Here is a 23,370-nt window from a genome sequence, read left to right on the forward strand (position 1 = left end):
TAGGACAAGTACTTTGGCACTTAAGAATGCCACTCAAAGCCTTCAGAAAGCATTGTATATCATTTATAATTGTCTGCTGTAGGTAATACTCTTTACATTAGTGTTTAGCCCTTTCATTGTGTAATTGACCCCTGATGTCTCCTGTTATATACACTATGCTTATTAGTTGCCTTGTAATAGCAATAAAGTTGCATAAAAAAAGGAGTGGAAATGTTTTTTTTTTTTTTTATTTAATTTTAATAAAGCAAATAAAAAAAAAAAAGAATGTTTTAAAAGCGGCCCCTCTTACTTCCAAGTGCACACACATATGAAAGCAAACAAGTATCAGTGTACATGCATTCAGAAATGGCAATTGGCAGACATATTAAAGAACTATGATCATTTAAAAAAAAATCTGACACTCTGACAATCTGACAAAAAAAGGTAATCACCGCTCCAAGAGCTGTCTTCACAATGACAGATCCCCAGTATCACCATCTTAAATGTGGGAGCCAGCTGTGATTTTCTTCTGTTTCACAGCTGGCTCCTTACTGCACTGCACTTTAACTCTGGTCTCCCAGCCTCTTGGGACATGTGACGTGTCCCTGGAGGTTGCGGGTCGGGGGGGAAACTTCTGCAATTCTCATCTAGGGGAGAATTGTGGAAGTGGAAAACCTGTTAGAAAAAGGAACCCACTCTCAGAAAACAAAAGTTGCCAATAATGGTAGAGAAGGGGGATAGGAGTAGGGTAAATGTAACTTTCACTTTTAAGCAAAGTTCTGCTTTAAGTATCAGTACACATACCACACATACCACAGTAAGAGCAATAATTCTAGGGCCATCATTTAGTGTTAGCTCTAAAATGATGAGCTGTAAAGGCTTTTAACTCCGGGAGGACATATGACGTCCTCCTGCAATGCGCCTCGCCTGCGGTGTAACCTGTCACTGGCTGTGTCCAGGAAATGCCAGGATAGTACAAATATCCCCCAAATGGCTCTGGAAAATAGATAGTCCAAGCTATTTGGAGGCATGGCAAGTTTGTAAGTAAGTTTTGTCACAATTTTTCGGAACATGGAGTAATTTAACCGATTGGCGACCAGCTGCCGTCATAATGTGGCAGGTCGGCATGATCCCACGAGCCGGCGTAGCTATTTGCCAGCTCCTTTAAGTGGGATAGCAGGTGAGCGCTCGGGGGGTGTCGATACTGGTGGCCGACAGTCGTGATGACCGCCGGCCACAAGTAATCATGGGCACGAGAGGCAGAACAGGGACGTGTGTGTGTAAACACACAAATCCCTGTTCTGTGAGGAGAGACAGATTGTGAGTTCCTAATAGCTAGGAACCATGATCTGTCATTCCCTCTAGGTCAGTCTCCTCCACCTACAGTTAGAAACACACACAGGGAACACAGTTAACCTCTTGATCGCCCCCTAGTGTTAACCCCTTCCCTGCCAGTGACATTTTTACAGTAATCAGTGCATTTTTATAGCACTGATCGCTGTATAAATGCCAATGGTCCCAAAAATGTGTCAAAAGTGCCCGATGTGTCCGCCATAATGTCGCAGTCCAGATAAAAATCACAGCCCGCCGCCATTACTAGTAAAAAAAATTTAATAAAAATGCTATAAATCTATACCTTATATCAGTGGTCATCAACCCTGTCCTCAGGGCCCACTATCAGGCCAGGTTTTATGTATTACCTTACCTAGAATACTGAAATCACTAAGCAGCAAATTATATCACCTGTGATGCATTTCAGTTATCTTGCAAACATGGCCTGTTAGTGGGCCTAGAGGACAGGGTTGATGACCACTGCCATATATTGTAGACGCTATAACTTTCGCACAAACCAATCAATATACACTTATTGCGATTTTTTTTACCAAAAATATGTAGAAGAATAAATATCGGCCTAAACTGAGAAAAAATTAGCTTTTTTTGAAAAAAATTGGGCTATTTATTATAGCAAAAAGTACAAAATATTGTGTTTTTTTAAAAATTTTTGCTCTTTTTTTGCTTATAGCGCAAAAAATAAAAAACGCAGAGATGATCAAATACCACCAAAAGAAAGCTCTATTTGGGGGGAAAAAAGGACATCAATTTTGTTTGGGTGTTTTTTTTTTTAACACAGCCAATGTCAGATCACTGTACCGGCCCGTTGCTGGTATACAAAGAATTACCCCTCCAAGGTAATGACTTCTCCCAAAACAGCTGTCTCCACAATCCCGCTGCTGGTACCATGTGATTGCTGTGACCAATCACAGCAGATCACATGACAATTTTACACAATGAATGGCTTTGATTCATGCCATTCGTTGTGTAGCTAGCTGTGATAAGTCAAAGTGATTACATGGTACAAACAGTGCCAAAGCCCATTTGTACCAGGTGATTATCTGTGGCCAATCATAGCTCACAATACACACTGAATGAATCAACTTTATTCAGTAAAAATGGTTGCTTTTAACAGTGAAATTCACTGGTATAAGCAATTGTAATATGTAAAACAAAAGTCCTGATCGCTTCCACAGAGTAGTACAATGTTTCTATGGTAACATTGTATTGCTCTGGTCACTGTGTTTTAAAAAGAATTGTGAAAAAAAAGAAAAGAAATGTAGTAAAAGAAATAAATAAATAAAAATGTTATAGGTTTTTATTTGTTTTACATACTTTCACCTGTCAGTGTACCTGATCGCTGCCACACCAGTTATATGATAATGTTGTACTGCACTGGTGACAGTATTTAAAAAAAAACATATATATATATTTTAAAATTACTTTGTGTGACAAAAAATTGTGACAAAAAATGAGCAAAAAACTTGCTATGCTATTTGTACTGTTATTTGTACTGTAATTTGTACTGTCCTGGTGTTTTCAGGCCTCAAGAAATGAGGTCAACAGTACATCAGGATTGATCAGTTTTCAGATATATACCATAGTTTGTGGACTCTATAACTTTCCTACAGACTAAATAATAAACTAGATTTGGGTTATTTTTACCAAAGAAATGTAGCAGAAACAGGTCGGCCTAAATATATGAAGAAAGATTATTTATTTACAAAATTTTATAACAAAGAAGAATTTTATACAAAGAAAAATATGTTTTCCCCCACAAATTTCAGTCTTTTTCTGTTTATTTAGCAAAAAATAAAAAAAAAAACAGGTGATTAAATATCACCAAAAGAAATCTCTATTTGTGTAAAAAAAATGATAAAAGGTCATATGGGTACAGTGTTGCATGACAGCGCAATTGCAATTCAAAGTGCAACAGTGCTGAAAGCTGAAAATTGGCCTGGGCAGGAATGGGGGAAAGTGTTGTCTTTCGCCACTTCTGGGTACTGTGATTTTTCACTATTTCACGGGTGCAGAATTTTGAGGCTTGACATATTTCATGTACGACCTCATCCTTTAGATGTTCCAAAAATAAAAAATATTAGGTACTGTATTATTTTGTTTGTGTGCATGAATTTGATACATTTTTTTTTACAAAAAATATAGATTTGATAAACAGTAACACAAGTATTGAACAACATAAAAAATTGTAACTGCCACTATTGTATTTTTAATTTTTTGCCTTTGGAAAATATATTATGTATGTAATATGTAAACCCAACATTTCCTTATATGTGTCTGCTGTACCATACACCTGCATGGAAAAGCATCCAGTTCTCTTTGTATGCTTCCTTTGTGCGAAATCCCTGGTGTTCCTGACAGTCCTTCTGCTTTCCTATTAATAAGTGACCGTGCTAAGCAGGAGAACACACTGTGGTCAGTTCTCCAGCTATACTGAGAACTGAGCCTGCTCTCCTGCAATGATTAGACTTGTCCTGAACCCCTCTCCCTGCACAGCCTTTCACTGGAAAGCTTAGTTTGTTGCTATTTATTTTCCCCCAGATCTCTTGGAGCTGAAAACAGAGGGAATGTGATCACATAAAAAAAGGAAGAAAAAGGACTCAAGCAGTGAAAGGGTTAAAAGCGAAAGCCTTTTTTAAAACATGTCTACAATGTTCACATATAATCCTGCTTTTTTATATGCCCATTAAAAAACAAAACCCCTAGTATCTATATACCGTATTTATAGGCGTATAACACGCACAGGTGTATAACACGCACATTCATTTTAAGAGGGAAGTTTCAGGAAAAAACGTACATTTTAAATAAGGCAGCTCAAATTGAAGTATTGGCGTATAACACACACATGCTATTTGCACCTGATTTTAATGGTGAAGTAAGTGTTATATGCCAATAAATACAGTATATATATATATATATATATATATATATATATATATATATTTATATTTATTTTTTCTAAATAACATTCCTTTTTTTGGAGAAAACTCTTAATTACAGAGCCAATGAGAAAGATAAATATATCACTGGTTTAGGAAATGAGCATGAAACAGACAGGATGTACAACAGGTTTCCTTGTATACCAAACAGACCATCAAAGGCCAGAAGGGCACTATCAACCTAGAGATCTCATCTTATTAATAGCACAAATTGAAATTAATAAATGCAAGGGTACATAGAACAGTTTTGGTACAATAATAATGGGGAAGAGGAGAAGAAAAGAACTGAATAAAAGAAAAAATATTAAGAAAAAAATGGGGAGGGGAGGGGACGTAGGGGGTATAGGGTCCTCCGATGCCTGCAGCTGGAAATGGAACACATAAATACAGTTCACATAGCCAGTTCTAAATATCTACATAGCTGTAAATCTTCACCACAATATAGTGACCAATGGTCACTCGGGATGTTACAACCTTGATATGCAATTATGCAACCAGACAGCACATCAACCCAGCATTTCTCTAAATATTGTACATATGTTGTTTTTCTAGATGAAATTGCATCAGCTGTTAAGTGCTGCCAGTTTTGTGTTTCAATACTCAATGCTAGGATGGCAGGAAGCTGTGTGAAGTTCACAGGGCCCTGGTATTGTATACGGTACTGGGTACAAGAGAGATTTATGCCGTGTACATATGATCGGAAATTCGGCCAGCAAAAGACTGATGAGAGCTTTTGGGCTGAAAATGCGATCGCGTGTATGCTCCGAATTTCGGCCAGCAAAAGATTGGGAGCATGTTCTCAATTTTTAGGTCGGAAAAAGTTCCTATACGAAAATCCGTTCGTGTGTATGCAATTCCGATGCGCAAATACTCACACATGCTCAGATTCAGCTGCGAGACAGAAGCTATTGGCTACTGGGTATTGAACTTCCTTTTTCTAGTCCCGTTGTATGTGTTGTACGTCACTGCATTCTTGACAGTCGGAATTTGGCGTGACCGTGTGTACACAAGACAGCTTTAGCGAAATCCCGTCGGGAAAACCATCAGAGTTTTTTCCAACCAAAATTCCCATTGTGTATACGTGGCATAGGTTTTTTTTATAATAGCATGCTTTTTTTAAAATAAAACATAGCTTGGTTTATACACTCATACAATTAGAGTAATATTATAATGTGTAATTGGCTAAAGTTGCAGCTGTAAGATGTTTTCATAGAGACCATTCATTTTGTAAGAATTGTTACAGCCAGTCATACACTCTACCAAACCATTAATAAGACTTAAGGAAAAAGAGAAGAAAGACATTTTCAGCTGAAAGCAGAGGTCTGATGGGTTTATGAAGTCACAATTGTTACCTGGAAAGGTATTACAAGGTTTACAGCTTCTCCAACTTTTCTAATGTAAGTTTGTTTTAGGTGTCGTGGAAGACGAATCTTTGGAGGTACTGAAAAAAAATAATAATAAAATCGCTTTTTGAAAAATACAGTTATAAGTTTCACTGTCTAAATAATACATTCTAAAAATATCTTTGCAGGATTTTCCCTAGATGTAGCAACTAATTTACAGTATAGCTATATATTGCATACTTTAAGGCCGGGTTCACACCGCTGCGATGCGGGAACGCCGCGAATCCGCGGCGTTTTCCCGCATCGCATTACTCCCGCCGGCAGTTCACACTGCCCTATGCGGACGGCTGGGAGTGTCAATGATATGTTAATGACACCCCCAGATCCGTCCGCATATCGCAGTGCGATCTGCCGACTCGCACAGGAATCGGATCGCATGGTGTGAACCCCCATGCGATCCGATTCTGTTGCGGACCAAAAAAAGGGTCCCGTGCGAGTTTGCTGCGGGAGCGATGCGAATTCAGCCATACTATCTGTATGGCTGAACTCGCATCGCTACGGAGATCGGATGTGATTTGCGGTGCGAATCACATCCGGATCTCCCCCCGCAGCAGTGTGAACCCAGCCTTATAGAGATAATGATTATTCTAGAGCGTGAAATGTTAATGTCTATACAGAACATTCTTTGAAGCAAGTTACCAGTTTTAATTGGTTTTAGTGATTCAGAAGTCCAAGCTTCATTCTGAATTCCAGACATAGACTCAGCTCTTCCTAAAGCAACCTAAGCAAGTTAGTTTTTTACTGTATTTACTGTAATTCTCCATCTCTGCCTTTACCATGGTGAAGACAAATAAATGTATGATATCTTCACAGTGCAGAAAGGTTAGAACACCCATTAGGTTTTAATTGTTGTCTGTGCCTACACTGTGCCTTAGCTACCATTGTCACTGGGACAAAAAATGATGGGACACCCAAAATGTTTTAGTTGTTACTGGGATAATGGGATAATGGGTTGTGTCTTCGGGAAAGAAAGTGAATGAAAATCTTCCCCACACAGCAAAATAACTTGACAGGTGTTTAACTATTCCTTACTATCCAAAAAAAATGTGTTATTCAAAAAAATATGTGATCTATTCTCAAAATACACCTAAGCCCCATACACACTATAAGTTTTTCTGCTGAGTTTTTCCTTCAGATTTACCAAAACCATATAATATGAGGTCAAACTTTAGGAGTTTCAATTTGTATGCAATCAGGCAGGCCCTTACACTACATAGTTTTGGTAAACCTGAAGGAAAAACTCAGCAGAAAAACTGATAGTATGTATGGGACTTGAGAGCTTGCATCAATTAGTTACTGAATTCCACATTGATGTTGGCAGCTAACAACCTTCCTACTGTGTATGAGAATGCCCATATGTGTCACTTGTATATGTATACGTATATATATATATTGTATATGTATACCTCCGTATCTGCTGATTATTGTTTATTTAAAATGCCTGTCCCCCTCCTCGCCCCCTGGTCCCGCTGACCTGGACCACGGCAATCTCCAGTTCTAGAGAAGAGCAGGGAGGAGGAGGGGGGCCGAGCTGGGGGCAGGGTTCCTGTAACCCCCGTCCCCCCCCCGAAAGGTGCGAAATGTGGCACCGGAGGGGGGGGAATCAGATTAGCGAAAGTTCCACTTTTGGGTGGAACTCCGCTTTAACTAATTATTTCCTGCTACAATTAATGTAGCAATAAAAAATAATAGAATATTAGATTTTATTCTCTTTTAAAAAAAGATGAAACTTACCTATGACCTCCTTTACTAAGATTGGTTGGGGATGTACTCTGGGATCACTCTGACCTGCAGCGTTCACTGCTTTAACTCTGACAAATATTTTAGAACCCGTTGGCAGCCCAGTAATTGTAAGTCTTGTCTTATCTGTCAGTTCAGCATTTGCAGCAATCCATTCCTCTGCTAAAAGAAAAACAGCAATAGTAATAAAGCACAAAGACACAAATAATAAATATTGAAGTATACAGAGTATTTTATGATAGAACTGACCTCTTTAATCCTATGGTTATCTGATAACAAAACTAAGTGTTACAAGTTCATTGGCAGGGTTGATATAACCCATTAAATTGATATAATGGGGGTGCGAACTTGACCTGAATGTATTTTGTAGGAACGTGGACGTGCATTGTACTGATGTATGAAAAACCTTTGATCATAATGATTTTAAAAACATAACCTGTCTCTAGTTGCTTGCAAATCAAATTATTGGTGTTATATCTACCTCTGGTCATTGGAACCAAATAAATTTAGATACATTTTAATAGTTGTCTTTTGTACTAAAAGGCCAGTTCCACCAAAACTGATATTTCAGTTGGTTGAATAATCTACTAACTTCTTATATATTTCATAAAACCCACTAGTTAAATTTTTTCATAGAAGTTACTGCCTCTAAAACCTCCTAAAGCACTATCACAACAGTGTCTTGCAAATGGGTTGCTCAATTATATAATCAAAATAATTCAGAATCTATTGACAGAGACAGACACTATCTTTGTGTATGTAATGACCAAGGCAGTTGGACAGGAATAGGGATTCAGGTGAGAGAGCATCTTTTCACTGAAGTAAGATATAAAAAGCTGGCATGTGATCCAGTTTGCTGGCAACCATGTAAAACTGGTACATTTTTGACTGGAATTGGTCTTTTTTCTTTTAATTAAAATTTTATTAAATTTCACATTATACAAAATATAAAATACAAAATTCTCATTCATAAAAATATAACTTTCCCTTATCCCACCTTCCCCATCTCACATTCCTTGAACATGTGTTATAATCTCCTTCATTAATTCCCTCTACCTCTCTTTTTTTCAGTCCCAGTATTTCTTTCTATTCTTAAACTATTTCCATCCTTTCCAAATATTTGAAAATTTTTCTATTCTATCTTCTCCGTAATGTTACAATTCTTCCATGTTATATATAAATTGTACCCTTTGAACCCATTCTCTTATGCCGTGTACACACGATCGGACTTTCCGGCAGACTTGGTCCGGCGGACCAGAATCCGTCGGACAATTCGATCATGTGTGGGCGCCGTCTGACATTTTCTTCCCAAAAGTCAGATGGACCTAGAAATAGAACATGTTTTAAATCTTGGTCCGCCGGACCAGGCTCCTATCGGGAAGCCTGTTCGTCTGTCTGCTGGTCTGACCAAATACGACACAAGGGCAGCTACTGCACCTGCCCGCGAGAATGTTTCCATCGCGATCGCGCTGGTTCTTGGCTACAAGGTACTGTACACCAGGCCCTTAGGCCTTGTATGGATTTTAAGGGGAAACCCCTACGCCAAAAAAAGGCATGGGGTCCCCCAAAATCCATACCAGACCCTTAGCCGAGCGCGCAGCCTGGCCGGTCAGGAAAGGGGTGGGGACGAGCGAGCGCTCCCCCTCCTGAACCGTACCAGGCCGCATGCCCTCAAAATGGGGGGTGGGTGCTTTGGGGAAGGGGGGTGTCCTGCGGCCCCCCACCCCAAAGCACCTTGTCCCCATGTTGATGAAGACAAGGGCCTCTTCCCGACAACCCTGGCCGTTGGTCATTGGAGTCTGCGGGTGGGAGGCTTATTGGAATCTGGGAGCCCCCTTTAATAAGGGGGCCCCCAGATCCTGGCCCCCACCCTATGTGAATAAGTATGGGGTACAACATACCCCTACCCATTCACCTGGGGGAAAAAGTGTCAATAAAAAAACACACTACACAGGTTTTTAAAGTAGTTTATTAGGCAGCTCTGGGGGTCTTCTTCTGACTTCAGGGGTCTTCTTCTGACTTTGTGGGTCTTCTTCTGACTTGCCGGTTCTTCTCCCGGGCTCCTCCGCTATCTTCTGCGAAGTCTCCCTCTTCTTCTTCCTTCTTCTGCTCTTCCGATGTTGACACAGCGCTCTCTCCCGCTGTAATGCCGTGGACACTGGGCGTGACGACTTAAATCGGCATAAGGGGCGGGGTCACCGGGTGATGTCACATGGTGACCTCGCCCATTATGACGCCACAGTCCCAGGACTGTGACATCATAAGCGGCGAAGTCACCATGTGATATCACACAGTGACCCCAACCCTTATGCCTATATAAGTCGTCGCAAACCGTGTCCACAGCATTACAGCGGGAGAGAGCGTCATGTCAACATCGGAAGAACAGAAGAAGGAAGAAGAAAAAGAAGACGGCGATGGTGACAACGAAGGAGAAAGCCGTGTCACCACTAGCAAAAGAGCGGCAAAAGAGCAGAAGATATCAGAGAAGCCCAGGAGAAGAACCGGAAAGCGTGGAAAAGTCAGAAGAAGACCCCTAAAGTCGTAAGAAGATCCCCGAAGTCGGAAGAAGACCCCCGGAGCTGCCTAATAAACTACTTTAAAAACCTGTGTAGTGTTTTTTTTTACACTTTTCCACCAGGTAAATGGGTAGGGGTACGATGTACCCCATACTTATTCACATAGGGTGGGGGTCGGGATCTGGGGGCCCCCTTATTAAAGGGGGCTCCTGGATTCCAATAAGCCCCCTGTACGCAGACCCCGACAAACAATGGCCAGGGTTGTCGGGAAGAGGCCCTTGTCCTCATCAACATGGGGACAAGGTGCTTTGAGGTGGGAAGGCCACAGGGCACCCCTCTTCCCCAAAGCACCTACCCCCCATGTTGAAGGCATGCGGCTTGGTACAGCCATTTTTTCGGCGTAGGGGGTTCCCCTTAAAATCCATACCAGGCGACGGGGCTCACAAAGTGTCAATCTCACCGATGAAAGCTGCGAGATTGAATTCCCTTTCTATTCTCGTCTAACCTGGAGTCATGTTCAAAATGAGCGGACAGGCAAGTCCGTTCATTTTGAAAGTCTGTCGGGAAGTCCGTCAGACCTAGTCTGTCAGAAAGTCCGTTCATGTGTACACAAGTCAGCTCATTCGGAAAGTTTGTCAGACCTCGGTCAAAAGTCAATCGGACCTAGTCCGTCAAACTCCGGTCGTGTGTACGCAGCATTAGTGTTGGGCTTTCCAATGCTTGCCAATGTTTTGGGATCAGGTGTTTTGCTCCATTTATTTGATGTGGTATTATCTTATTAAGTGTGGCGGTGTCATTATAAAATGTCTTAACTGATGGTATCTTAGTTTATCTATCACTAGCAACTCCTTTTTGTGCCTTAATTCTTGGATTGTGTATATCTCTCCCTCTTTCATAATATCCTTTAATCATGCATTTTTATCCATTATCCATACTTAAAATAGTGTCTCATCCCTGGAAAAAAATATTTTGTCCTTGTGAGTGGTATTACTGGTAAATTATATTCCCATTTCCTTTGTGTATTAAATCCCATATTTTAAATACGTTCATTGTTAATGTGTTTTCAATTTTAACCCAATTTTTCCCATGTGAATTAAATGTCCAATCTATAACTTGTGATAATAAAACTGCATTATAATATCTTTTAAAATGGAATCCTCCATGTATTTAAGCTTTGCTTAGTACTGCAAATTGTATTCTCATTTTTTTGTGCTGTCATATGAACTTAAGTATCTTCTTTTAATGTCTTATATAGGCCTCATGTGCTTCCCATAGCCTCTGATAACTCCTGAGTCTTATTTATCTTAAAGTATTGTTCCAATTCTTTCTCTATTTTTTCTATTATCTCCTGATCTTGTATTAGTGTCTCATTTAGTCTCTAAATATTTGTCTTATTCTGTACCTCTGTAATCTCCATTTCCATTTCCATTGCCACTGGTGCATGATCAGATAAAGTAATGGCTTCAATAGATATTTTACCTATTATTTCTAATAATCTATTTTCTAATAGTATATAATCCAGTCTTGAATATGACCCATGTGTACTCCTCGGAGTAGAATGCATACTCTCTCTCTAGGATTTTACATTTTACAGCTATCAATTGGTCGTATATGCTGAAAACACTTTTGTATTTATGAAACTTTTTTACCCCCCCCCCCCCCCCCCAAAAAAAATAAATAAATAACTGTAGATAGAATGGAACAGATAGAATGGAAATTAATATTGGCCAATGATCCACATGACAAGTAAGATTATACAGACCAATCCTTACATTGTAAAGATCTGACTGGACTGCCATAATCTAGCTTCTAGCACACCTAATCAAGTGTGAAAATCATCAAGATTTTGTTGTATGGAAGGATGACTTGTTAAGGGATATGTGATTAGAGGTGTATCATAACTTTATATAACAAGACCTGTATAATTTTTAGGTTTGACCAAATGCGATGCAAGTGTATACTCAAATCGCATCTGAAGGTAATACTTAATAAGGGAAATTGGACATTGAGATGTAAAGTGTGTGATGAGCTTAGAAACAGTCTTGACATCTTGGTTCATATCTCCAGTATAAAATAGATCTTGTTCTGTAGCACATTGTCCATCTTGACTGTCATTTGGAGATATCCAGTGGATGAAAAAGGCAGTAATTTACAATCATGCCCAACTTTCTTGTAGTACTATCCATGGAGAGTGATGCACATTATATTCATTTTCTTCTCTGTGAAGTTTTCCAGTATCCATAATCCACAATTTTGCGCTTTTGGGATTTCACAATTACCAGGAGTTAAATTTCCCTTTATTTGCCAATGTTTGGATTTAAAATGCTTCACAAATCACATATATATTTAAAGAGAAAAAAGCAAGCAAAAGCATATGAAGATGGTGGGCTTTTTTTACAACATAGAAACAAATAAAAGCCATTGTATTTGTTATTTGCCAGGAATGATAGGGTAGCTCTCTAGTGGGGATTATATCAGATTACGTGGTGATTGGGAGGATTATGATTTTCAATCTTAATGTAGAACCATGTATAGAAGTGTTTAAAGTCATAACTCAGTCTCTCTGATAATTCTTATATTATATTAATAAATAAACATTGATAGTCTCATAATCACCACAAATGATATTCACTTTTGTGGGCCTAATCCCTGGACCCTCAAAATTCTAAACACCTTAAAATTCAGTGAATTTCTGTTCAAAATGTGGCCAAGGTTTATTTTCACAGTGTGGTGTAAAGAGTTTAAAAGATGATATGATAAATTGTAAATGTTTCTATGACCATTAAATCCTATGTGTAATAAGAGCACTGGAGTACATTCTTACATGTGTACCTTATTTCTTATAGCCCTTGACTAATCATTTTTATACAGTAAGTAACCTTTACATCCCATTTATATCTAAACTTGTTCTTTTCCATTTTAACTCACTGGAATCGGATGATCATTGTTGCCCGTGTTGTTGCCTGTAGCTTACAGCATGTCTGTACTTTCTTTAAAGACTACCTTTCACTGCACAGAAACTGCATTTCCCAACTGTGGACTATCTTTGACCTGTCGTTTCCATCTAAGAAGCTGGCCACTATTCATTTTTGTGATTTAATACATGTTCCTTATGATTTTTATTTCCTTTGAACTGATATTTCTTATCATTCTGCAACTTATTATTGTAACATTACGAGTTTCAAGTAACTTCAAAATGTATTTCAACTGTATGTAATGAAGTTTATGTATGTAAACTAAACACTATTGGTGAGTGGTTTTAAAGGCTAAGTTCACTTTTTTTTCCCTTCTAAATTCCTGCTCCCCTATGTACCAATACAGAATTAATGTACTTATTTTGCAAAAATAAAACAGCTTTCCATTAATCCTACACAGGCTTACCTCACTCTCTTTATAGCTGTTCAAAAACACTGCTCTATTACTTCTGCCTTATTTCATGGACAGACTTTAGGTCATGATACAGGAAGGAGTTAACCAGATCATTAGCACACACCCTGTATCATTTACCATCTGTCCAGGAAGTAAGGCAGAAGTAATCGAGCAGTGTTTTTAAACAGCTATAAAGAAAGGGAGGTATGCGTGTGTAGAATTAATGGAAAGCTTTTTTAGTTTTGCAAAATAAGTACATTAATGCTATATTGGTACATAATGGAGCTGGAATTTAGAAAAAAAAAAAAAGGTGAACTTAGACTTTAAGTGCCTGCAGCACTTCCACTTGAATTTAAAAAAAAAATCTTTCCCCAGCGCTCCAAAAGGAATGCTGATGGGTGAGTTATTATTTATGTAAAAAAATTCTGCTTCCAACACTATTGCATTCAACCTCCTGACTCTGAGTGCATCCTGCTGTGCCCTGAAAATTCTGCTTCCTCCAGAGAGATTGCTCATATAGCCCAATGCAGAGCCATGAATTAAATCCCTGTCTTATCACCTGAGGGAGGACTGAATGTTTAAACTGTATTATAAACTCAAAAGTGGCTTTAAACCCAAAACCAAATATGTACTATATTGCAGCGTACGCTGCATCAGTTTTCAAGAGAGGAGCGTTTTGGCAGAAAAAAATGCCTCTCACACCTAAACGGAGGTAAGCACATTCTACGTGTTTACGCTAGGCGCTCATAGCGCTCGAGTGTTTTTCCATTTTAGGGGTCAGAATAAATTACTATTCTAGCCAGTGAAATGAAGACAAAAATGCCCAAGCGCTTGATGTGCCTAAGTGTGTTTGAAAACATAGGAGTATTTTTGCAGCTGCTTTTCTCCTGCAAGGAAAGACGCGTTTAGAAAAGCACCAGTGTGCAAAAAGCCTAACAAATTAAAGCCAGACTCCAGCTCACACTTTATAAGCAGTTACAGCAAACTGTTTTTTCTTTTTGGGATAAAGGTTATCATGAATAAATAAAAGAATTCATAAAGAAGTGTAGCTCTCAAGAATAGATATGTGGACAAAATTAAATAAAAGCAATTGATTTTACCTCAAGTGAAAAAAAAAATATGAAAAAAAGATAAGAGGAGTAAAACACTCAACAGAAGTGAAAAACCATGTTAAGAATTATATATATATAAAGACCATACCCATATAGAATAAAGTTCTATTCAAGGAATTCCAGCAGTTTAGTAACAAATCTTTCAAAGCAGCTTCTCTGTAGGCTGCGAAGTGAAATAACTCTCAACCATACAAAAATGTGCTCTAATTAATGCATCTTACCAGAATGTTTGACCACCTATAATGGATGGCCAAGCGGACTTTGTGTTATAGAAATCATCAAACCTCCAGACAACAGCTCTCCATATACTCACTCCACAGGAATCCATCCAGGTTAAGCGAAAAGCAAAAAAGCTCCTAATTCTTCGCTTTTAACTTCCGGGTCCTGACAGGTGTGATCATCTCTCTCTTGTTGGCTCAACCCAATGCATTTGTCACCAAGGACGTTATCAGGGGGGAGTGGCCCCTTACAGCTGATGGTGGATTGCTTGGGTAGCAGTCTTCATAGGCAGAAGGATAGTAACACATAAGGGACCACCAACCCTGCAGAGAATGGCAGCACCACCTCTAGCCCTTCAAAGTATAGCTCTGCATACATTTCATGTAAAGGTTTGTCTTCAGAATCTGTCAGATCACACCAAAGGACCCGGGAAGTTAAACGCTCAACACAAGGAAGGAATTAGGATGGCTGTATTTTGATATTATACACCACTCGTTTTGGTATATTTGCCCTGTGAGTATGTTTTAATCTTTATATTAAATTGATTTTAACGAAATACTATACCATGAGAGCCTTTTTGCTTTTCTCTTAACTTGGATAGATTCCTGTGGAATGTTTATATGGAGAGCAGTTGTCTGGAGGTTTGATGATTCCCTACCATTTGGACTATACCCAAAGACCGTTTGGCCACCCCTTATAGGTGGTCAAACATTTTGGTAAGGTGCATCAACTAGAGCAGGTTTGTGTGGTGAAAAGTTATTTCATAGTTACATAGTTACATAGTTAGTCAGGTTGAAAAAAGACACAAGTCCATCCAGTTCAACCCCAAAAAAAAATATATATATATAATAAATATCATACCAGCCCATATACCCACAGTTGATCCAGAGGAAGGCAAAAAACCCCAGCAGAGCATTATCCAATTTGCTAAAGCAGGGGAAAAAATTCCTTCCTGATCCCCCGAGAGGCAATCGGATTTTCCCCGGATCAACTTTACCTATAAATGTTAGTACCCAGTTATATTATGTACACTTAGGAAATAATCCAGGCCTTTCTTAAAGCAATCCACTGAGCTGGCCAGAACCAGCTCTGCAGGGAGTCTATTCCACATTTTCACAGCTCTTACTGTGAAGAAACCTTTCCATATTTGGAGATTAAATCTCTTTTCCTCTAGACGTAAAGAGTGCCCCCTTGTCCTCTTTGTTGACTGTATAGTGAATAACTCAACACCGAGTTCCCTATATGGACCCCTTATATATTTGTACATGTTGATCATATCCCCCCTTAATCTCCTCTTATCAAGAGTGAATAAATTCAATTCCTCTAATCTTTCCTCATAGCTGAGTTCCTCCATGCCTCTTATCGGTTTGGTTGCCCTTCTCTGCACTTTCTCCAATTCACCGATATCCTTTTTGAGAACTGGTGCCCAAAACTGAACTGCATATTCCAGATGAGGTCTTACTAATGATTTGAACAGGGGCAAAATTATATCTCTCTCTCTGGAGTACATACCTCTCTTAATACAGGAAAGACTTTGCTCGCTTTGGAAACCGCAACTTGGCATTGCATGCTATTATTGAGCTTATGATCTACCAAAACCCCCAGATCCTTCTCCACTATGGATTCCCCCAGTTGTACTCCCCCTAGCATGTACGATGCATGCATATTCTTAGCCCCCAAGTGCATAACTTTACATTTCTCAACATTAAACCTCATCTGCCACATAGTCGCCCCAAGTAGACAGAGCATTGAGGTTGGCTTGTAAATTGGAGACATCGTGTAAGGACGTTATTCCACTGCATAGCTTGGTGTCATCTGCAAACACGGAAATGTTACTTTCGATCCCAGACCCAATATCATTTATAAAGGTATTACAAAGTAAGGGTCCCAACACTGAACCTTGGGGTACACCACTGATAACCTTAGACCATTCAGAGTAAGAATCATTAACCACGACTCTCTAAATTCTGTCTTTTAGCCAGTTTTCTATCCATTTACAAACTGATATTTCCAAACCTGTAGACTTTACCTTACACATGAGCCGTGTGTGCAGAACTGTATCGAACGCTTTTGCAAAATCCAAATATATCACGTCCACCGGCACCCCTCTGTCCAAGGTTTTACTTACCACCTCATAAAAAGAAATCAGGTTTGTCTGACAACTTCTGTCTTTCATGAATCCATGCTGTCTGTTGCTCAAAATATTTTTTTCCTGAAAGAACTCGTCTATGTGGTCTTTTATTAATCCCTCCAGTATTTTCCCAACTATAGAAGTTAAACTAACGGGTCTATAATTACTTGGTAAAGACTTTGTTCCCTTTTTAAATATAGGCACCACATTGGCCCTGTGCCAATCCAGTGGTACTATTCCTGTCATTAATGAGTCCCTAAAAATTTGATACAATGGCTTTGAAATTACAGAGCTCAATTCTTTTAGGATCCGTGGGTGGATGCCATCAGGTCCAGGTGCTTTATCCACCTTTATTCTGTCTAAATATTTCTGGACCATATCACTTTTGAGCCATTGTGGATTTGGGGCTGCGTCAGTACCACCCCCATTATGGATATGAGCTCCCCCATGCTCTTTTGTATACACAGAGCTGAAGAAAGTATTTAGCCTTCTTTTTGTCCCCAGTCACCCACTCCAGATTATTTTGCAAAGGGCCTACATGCTCAGACTTAACCTTTTTACTATTAATATATTTGAAGAATTGCACTTTGCTTGCTGGCAGATAAGCTGCTTTGGAAGATTTGTTATTAAACGGATGGAATTAAATAGAACTTTGCTCTGTATGGATTTATCACATACTGTATATACTGTACATACTGTATATGGACTTTATGTATAAAATTCTTCACCATCAGGTTCAGCCCTTCCTTTTCTGAGCTGCCTGCTCAGCTGTCTGCTAATTGCCAGCTCCTATCTCTCCACAGTGACTCACCTGTTGATGATATCCTGCTCGTCAGCCTGCCTACTTAAGTCGTCCAGTCCAGATCATCTCTGCCTTCGCACTGGTCACACCTCTAGAGACGCTCTCCTGTGTTTCTGTTAAAGACTTGCTTTGCTGACATTCCTTCTGGCTCCAGATCCTGCCTGCTGTTCTACTACATTCATCTCTGGCTCCCTCAGACGTTTTGGCTTGTCTGACTATCCGTTCTGGTTCCTGAACTCTGGCTATGTTTTGACTACATTTACTCTGTTTACCTTTTTTTATTATTATTAAACAAGTGTGTTTTAACTGCACTTCTGTCTCAGTCTGTTTCATGGTTTCCGATAGTAGGCGAAGGCCATGAATTCAGAAGATGCAATCAATCCACTTGTTTGTTAATATTTTTTTCCAGATTGGATGAGCAGGATCACTGCATGGATTAGTTTGCCATGACGTTACAAATGCTCCTAATCTATGTGCTGATGTAACCACCTTCGTAGCTGCCTGTTCCATGTGTGCTCAAAGTAAGACTCCACGACACCCTTCAGTGGGCCTCCTACAACCCATACATAATGGAGAAAGGTCCTTGACCCACCTGTATATGGATTTCATTGTGGAGTTACCCAACTCCCAGGGCAACACAGTTATCCTTATGGTGGATGACTGGTTCTCGAAAATGTCTCATTTTATTCCACTTAAGAAGTTGTCCACTTCTAAGGAACTAGCTTCCATTTTTGCTCGGGAGATCTTTCGCTTACCTGGGCTACCCAAAGTGATTGTCTCGGACAGCGGTAGTTGCTTTGTGTCCCGATTCTGATGAGCCTTTTGTGCACAGTTGGGAATTCAGCTTGCTTTCTCCTCTGTGTATCACCCGCAGTCTAATGGGGCCGCAGAATGAGTCAATCAGTCCTTGGAGTCCCAGCATCCAGCATCAGGATGCTGGGACTGTGACATCATAATGGGCAGGGACATCACCCGGTGACCCCGCCCATTGTCTCTATATAAGTTGCCAGGCAACATGTCCCTGTCGTTATGGCCAGAGACAGCGTCGAGTCAACATCTCAAGGAAGAAGAAGAAGAGAAGGGGCGACGGCGACGACGACAGCGGTGACAGAAGACCGGGCAAGAAGAACTGAAGAGGGGGACAAGACCCCCTAAGTCTAAAGAAGAGGCAGCGACAGAAGACCGGGCCACCGCTAGTAAAAGAGCTAAAGGAAGAAAGCGGAGGCCCGACAAGAAGAACCGAAGAGGGGGACAAGACCCCCGAAGAGGGGGACAAGACCCCCGACGTTGGAAGAAGACCCCCGGGCGGCGACTAAGAAGAAAGCCAGGCTCCTCCACTAGTAAAAGAGCTAGCAGAAGATAGCGGAGGAGTCCTGCGAGAAGACCCCCCAAGACGGAAGAAGACCCCCGGAGCTGTGCAATAAATTATTTTAAACCCTTGTGTTGTGTTTTCTTTTTTACACTTTTTTCACAGATGAATGGGTAGGGGTACATTGTACCCCATACTCATTCACATAGGGTGGGGGGGCAAGTATCTGGGGGCCCCCTTATTAAAGGGGGATCCCGGATTCCGATAAGCCCCCCGCCCGCAGACCCCGACAACCAACAGCCAGGGTTGTCGGGAAGAGGCCCTTATCCTCATCAACATGGGGACAAGGTGCTTTGGGGTGGGGGGGGCCACATGGCCCTCCCTTCCCCAAAGCACCACCCCATGTTGAGGGCACGCTGCCTGGTACAGCTCAGGAGGGGGGCGCTCGCTCGTCTGCGGGCTCGAATAAGGGTCTGATATGGACTCTGGGGGGGACCCCCACGCTGTTTTTTCCATACCAGGTGACGGGGCCAGCAACGTGTCAATCTCACTGTCATAGGCGGCGACATTGACCTCCCTGGCTAGTCCAGGCTACCTGGAGCCGCGTTCAAAATGAACGGACTTTCCTCCGTGCGCGGGCAAGTCCATTCATTTTCAAAAGTATGGTGGACTCCCGCCAAAAGTCCAGCAGACCTAGTCCACCAGAAAAGTCCGGTTGTGTGTGGGCAGGTCCGCTCGTTCGGAAAGTCTGGCGGACTTTCCGGCAGTTTGTCCATCAGACAAATAATAACATGTCCGGACATGTTACGCGGCATAACATTCACTTGGTTTTTCCCTTCTGTGTTTTCCTCCTCTTAGATGGACTTATCTATTTTTTACTTTTTTTCACTTAATTTAAAAGCAATTGTTTTTATTTAATTTTGCCCACATATCTATTCTTGAGCTCTTCACTTCTTTATGAATGGTCTGTATAGAATTTTGTATCAAAATCTTTAAGTCTTGGCAGCTATTTTTGCGCTTTACTTCTCAGCACAGTTTTTTCTTTTAAGCAATTATGAATAAATAAAAGCTTTTCATTTTAATCACACCTTCCAGTGTTAATTGGATTGTCTCATCCTTGAAAACATTCCACCGGAGGGCTTGAGCTTGTAAAACACAATTGACTTGCTGGCTGGATTACCAGATGAAAATAGAAGAAAGGAAGTCTAAAATTGGAAACTAATACAGCCATCACATCTTAAAATGTTTAAGCTGCAATATAATAAATGTTTGCTTTTGGGTTTAATACTGCTTTAAGTATAACTGCACTTCCACCTACAATACAATTTTTTTCCCCCACCAGTCTCTGGCAAAATTCCACTATAATGAGTTATCATTAGTAAGGAGAATTTCTGCTTCCAACATTACTGCCAGCAACCTCCTGACTCTGAGACCATCCTGCTGTGGTTTGAAAATTCTGCTCCTGTTAGAGAGATTGCATATTCAGCCCAGCGCTGAATCCTGAATAAAATCCCTGTGTTATCACTTGAGGAAGGACTGAATGGTTGAACTATGCTTACATCTTTGGATGTGGGCTAATGTCAAATTCACGAACAACTGATGTGCAGTATGCATGCTTCTGGCCTCCTTTGCATTCTTCCGCAAACATTTTAAGTCATGGGGTTATTGCATTACATGAACAATAATTTACAAAAACATATATTACTGGGTGCAAAGTAGGAAAAGGATCAGGACATACAGTACAATGAGGGCAGTTTCCAGGAATTTAAACACCCAGTAAACCAGTATTGGCAATGCTAAATTGCCAATTGCCACCTAAACTTGAAAGTTGTCTATGATGTAAGCACTGGGCATACAGATTTCTGTAATATCTTTATATCATACAGCTGCTTAACTGTGCGGGAAGCATTAGTAGCAGCCAAAATATATTTTAGTTTTGGATAAAGTGGGAAAGAGAGAGGAATTTCTGCCAGTTTTTTTTTTCTCTATGATGCCACTGGGAAGGTTTTTCCTCACTTCCTGCCCCTATCATGCCCATACAAGAAATAGAGTGGCACGGTTTCCACCATGACATGAAGGGACACACAACAATACAGAAAATGTCATAGGGTCTGGTCTTTGCCCAATCTAGTAAAAATATTTTTGTTTTTGTATGTGTTCCACTTGGAGAAATTTTACATCACTTTCTGAACTGACAGGAAAAGGAACAAAAGCAGCAGTTAAAATCTGACAGAGGCTCTAATCTTTCCCAATGTAATCCAAAACAAAATTGGAGTTGTGTTTTAATATAATTCTGAGAAGTTAGCATTTTCTCTGGTCCAAAAGGGAAGCTTTGACAAACATTATAGGAAATGGGGATGTGGTTACAATCTATTGCAAAGAGAAGTGGAGGTAATATTCATAATAGCCACATTTTATCTTCCGGTTCTGTTTTTTTTTGCAGTGCAGATTATAAAATAAAAAGGAACATTTAGAATGGCTGTTATATCAGGAACATCAGCATTTTCCTAGCTTTAGTTTGTTATTTTTGCAAAGGCTTTTGAACAGTTTGCAATACGAACATTTGGTTATAGTTAAAGGCATTTCTACTATGACTGGTGAAGCACAAGTATAATAAATTGAGAATATTTTTGTTACCTTCATCCAGTTCCTCATGGAAGTCCGCTGAGTCAATTTCTTTGATTTGTAATACAACCTCCACACGCTTTTCTATGGATGTCAACTCAAGAAAATTGGCTTTTTCTCCTTTACTTTCCAAAATTTTCTGGGTTTTGTTATGGTCCAGCTTTCTCTTTGTTTGTTGTTTGAGATTTCTCCATGCTTTCTTTATTTCCTCGATTGACCTGTTATTGCCCCCTACAGTATTTATGTGCTTTTGTAAATCTGCCCACATTTTGTCCTTATCTGCAGTGTTGGTTTGAGCTCCAAAGAGTTGGGGCCCAAGTTTGTCAATATTTTCCACTAAAGTGTTCAATTCCTCATCTGTAAATTTCGGCTTGTCTGCTTCTCCTGATGAAGATGGAGCAATTGCAGATAAATGGAATTTTACACATGCTTACGGGGCCAAGAAAACATCATTTGCATATGATACACAAACTAAATAATAGTAGAACACTAAAAAATCAACATTACATTTTTAGTTTAGTAACTTTAGATGGAAAAAGGCTAAATTATTATTGTTGTTTTAAAAAATGGTACAGGACCTAAGTGGGCTGCCTATGCAATGTACTTAAAGTCACACAAATGTGTGCTTTGTAGTGTACCATACTGTGGTTTGAATACATTGCAGATACATTTCAGTATTGTCTGCTTGCTATAGTTGATACCTTGCAAAGATTGTGTATCTCTGCTAGAAGGGAATAGTACCTACACAGAGTTGTTAGGATACAATTGTAGCACAACATCTTTAAGAAAGTGCCTTTGGAGAACTTAGAGCTTACCAAAAGCTTGCCACTTGCTGGCAATAGTGCTAAACATAAAACATTACCCTGCAAAATTACACAGTTACCTAATTAAAATGTAGAACAATATGTGTTATATGCATTATATACATAATAGTAATATTATTATACTTTATAAAAGTAAATAATATGAGTATAATACTCATAGGCATTGAGTTGTGTTGGGTGAAGAGACATTAAACCAGGAAACCTAATCTTATAGGATTATTTCTCCAAATCATCAATTCCATAGGTATCATAATTTCAGTCTTCTATGTTCATAGTATTTTTAAATACTTTATAGTCATACTGCTACTCATTGAGGTATTCTATGTTTGAATAATGATAGGTTTCATAAGATAATAAAATGATTAGCTATGTGCATCCTCTTCAGCAATAAAGTAAAGCTACTATAAATGGAAAGCTTCACAATTAAGCTGTCGATCATTGACTTGCAATACAAACTACATGGTCTGGCCACTGATCATATAGTCATATATACTAAGTACATATACACAACACCTTTACTATACGAATTTTTTTTTTAATAATGCATATCACTATATTGAACTATTAAAGCCCAACCGAGGCCACAGAAATAGATATTCAGCTAGATAGACATTGTACTAATGGCCTTCACTTCCAGAGTTTTATCTCCTCCTTCCTGTTAGTGGAAGCTTTGCACTGCGGGTCCAAAATAATTGTTCAGTTCAATATGCACCAGAACTTGATCTAATGCACTCTGTAATTTTACAGAATTGGCCAGACACACCCTTCTCCTCCTCAGAACTTAAAATCTGTGAAAGGGTGCATGTGATGAAGGGGTGTGGCCTCCACTTATCTTTGCCAGTATAAAGCACTGGAGTTAAATGACAGAAAGCACATTTTCAAAAAGGGCCAAAGGTATTTGAAGGTCTTTACAATGTCAGTTAAGTGCCATGATGCAACGGTACAGGACTTTATCTAAAAAGAAAACCTTAGACTTCAGTTGGACTTTCTGGTGGTTTATCAGTGGTTATATGACTGACTACTTTTCAAAAACTTGTTGCTATTTATTTTTC

At 39.6% G+C, this 23,370-nt stretch overlaps 1 protein-coding gene across 33 annotated transcripts in view; it reads right to left on the reverse strand.

The window, feature by feature from the left end:
- The window catches only part of MYBPC1 (myosin binding protein C1), a 177,663-nt gene that overhangs the window by 38,297 nt on the left and 115,996 nt on the right, over window positions 1-23,370 (reverse strand). For 30 of the 33 annotated variants that reach the window (XM_077472234.1, XM_077472233.1, XM_077472250.1 and 27 more), the window contains 3 exons: window positions 21,507-21,878; window positions 7,406-7,573; window positions 5,621-5,709 (listed from right to left, as the gene is read on the reverse strand). In XM_077472234.1, coding sequence (XP_077328360.1) covers window positions 5,621-5,709; window positions 7,406-7,573; window positions 21,507-21,878 — 629 coding nt within the window. The remainder of the gene's footprint in view (window positions 1-5,620; window positions 5,710-7,405; window positions 7,574-21,506; window positions 21,879-23,370) is intronic. The other 3 variants (XM_077472249.1, XM_077472244.1, XM_077472220.1) reach the window with 2 other exon arrangements.

This window comes from Lithobates pipiens, unplaced genomic scaffold, assembly GCF_037356315.1.
Source record: "Lithobates pipiens isolate NorthernLeopardFrog02 unplaced genomic scaffold, aLitPip1_a1.2 Scaffold_8, whole genome shotgun sequence".
NCBI classification, from domain to species: domain Eukaryota; kingdom Metazoa; phylum Chordata; class Amphibia; order Anura; family Ranidae; genus Lithobates; species Lithobates pipiens.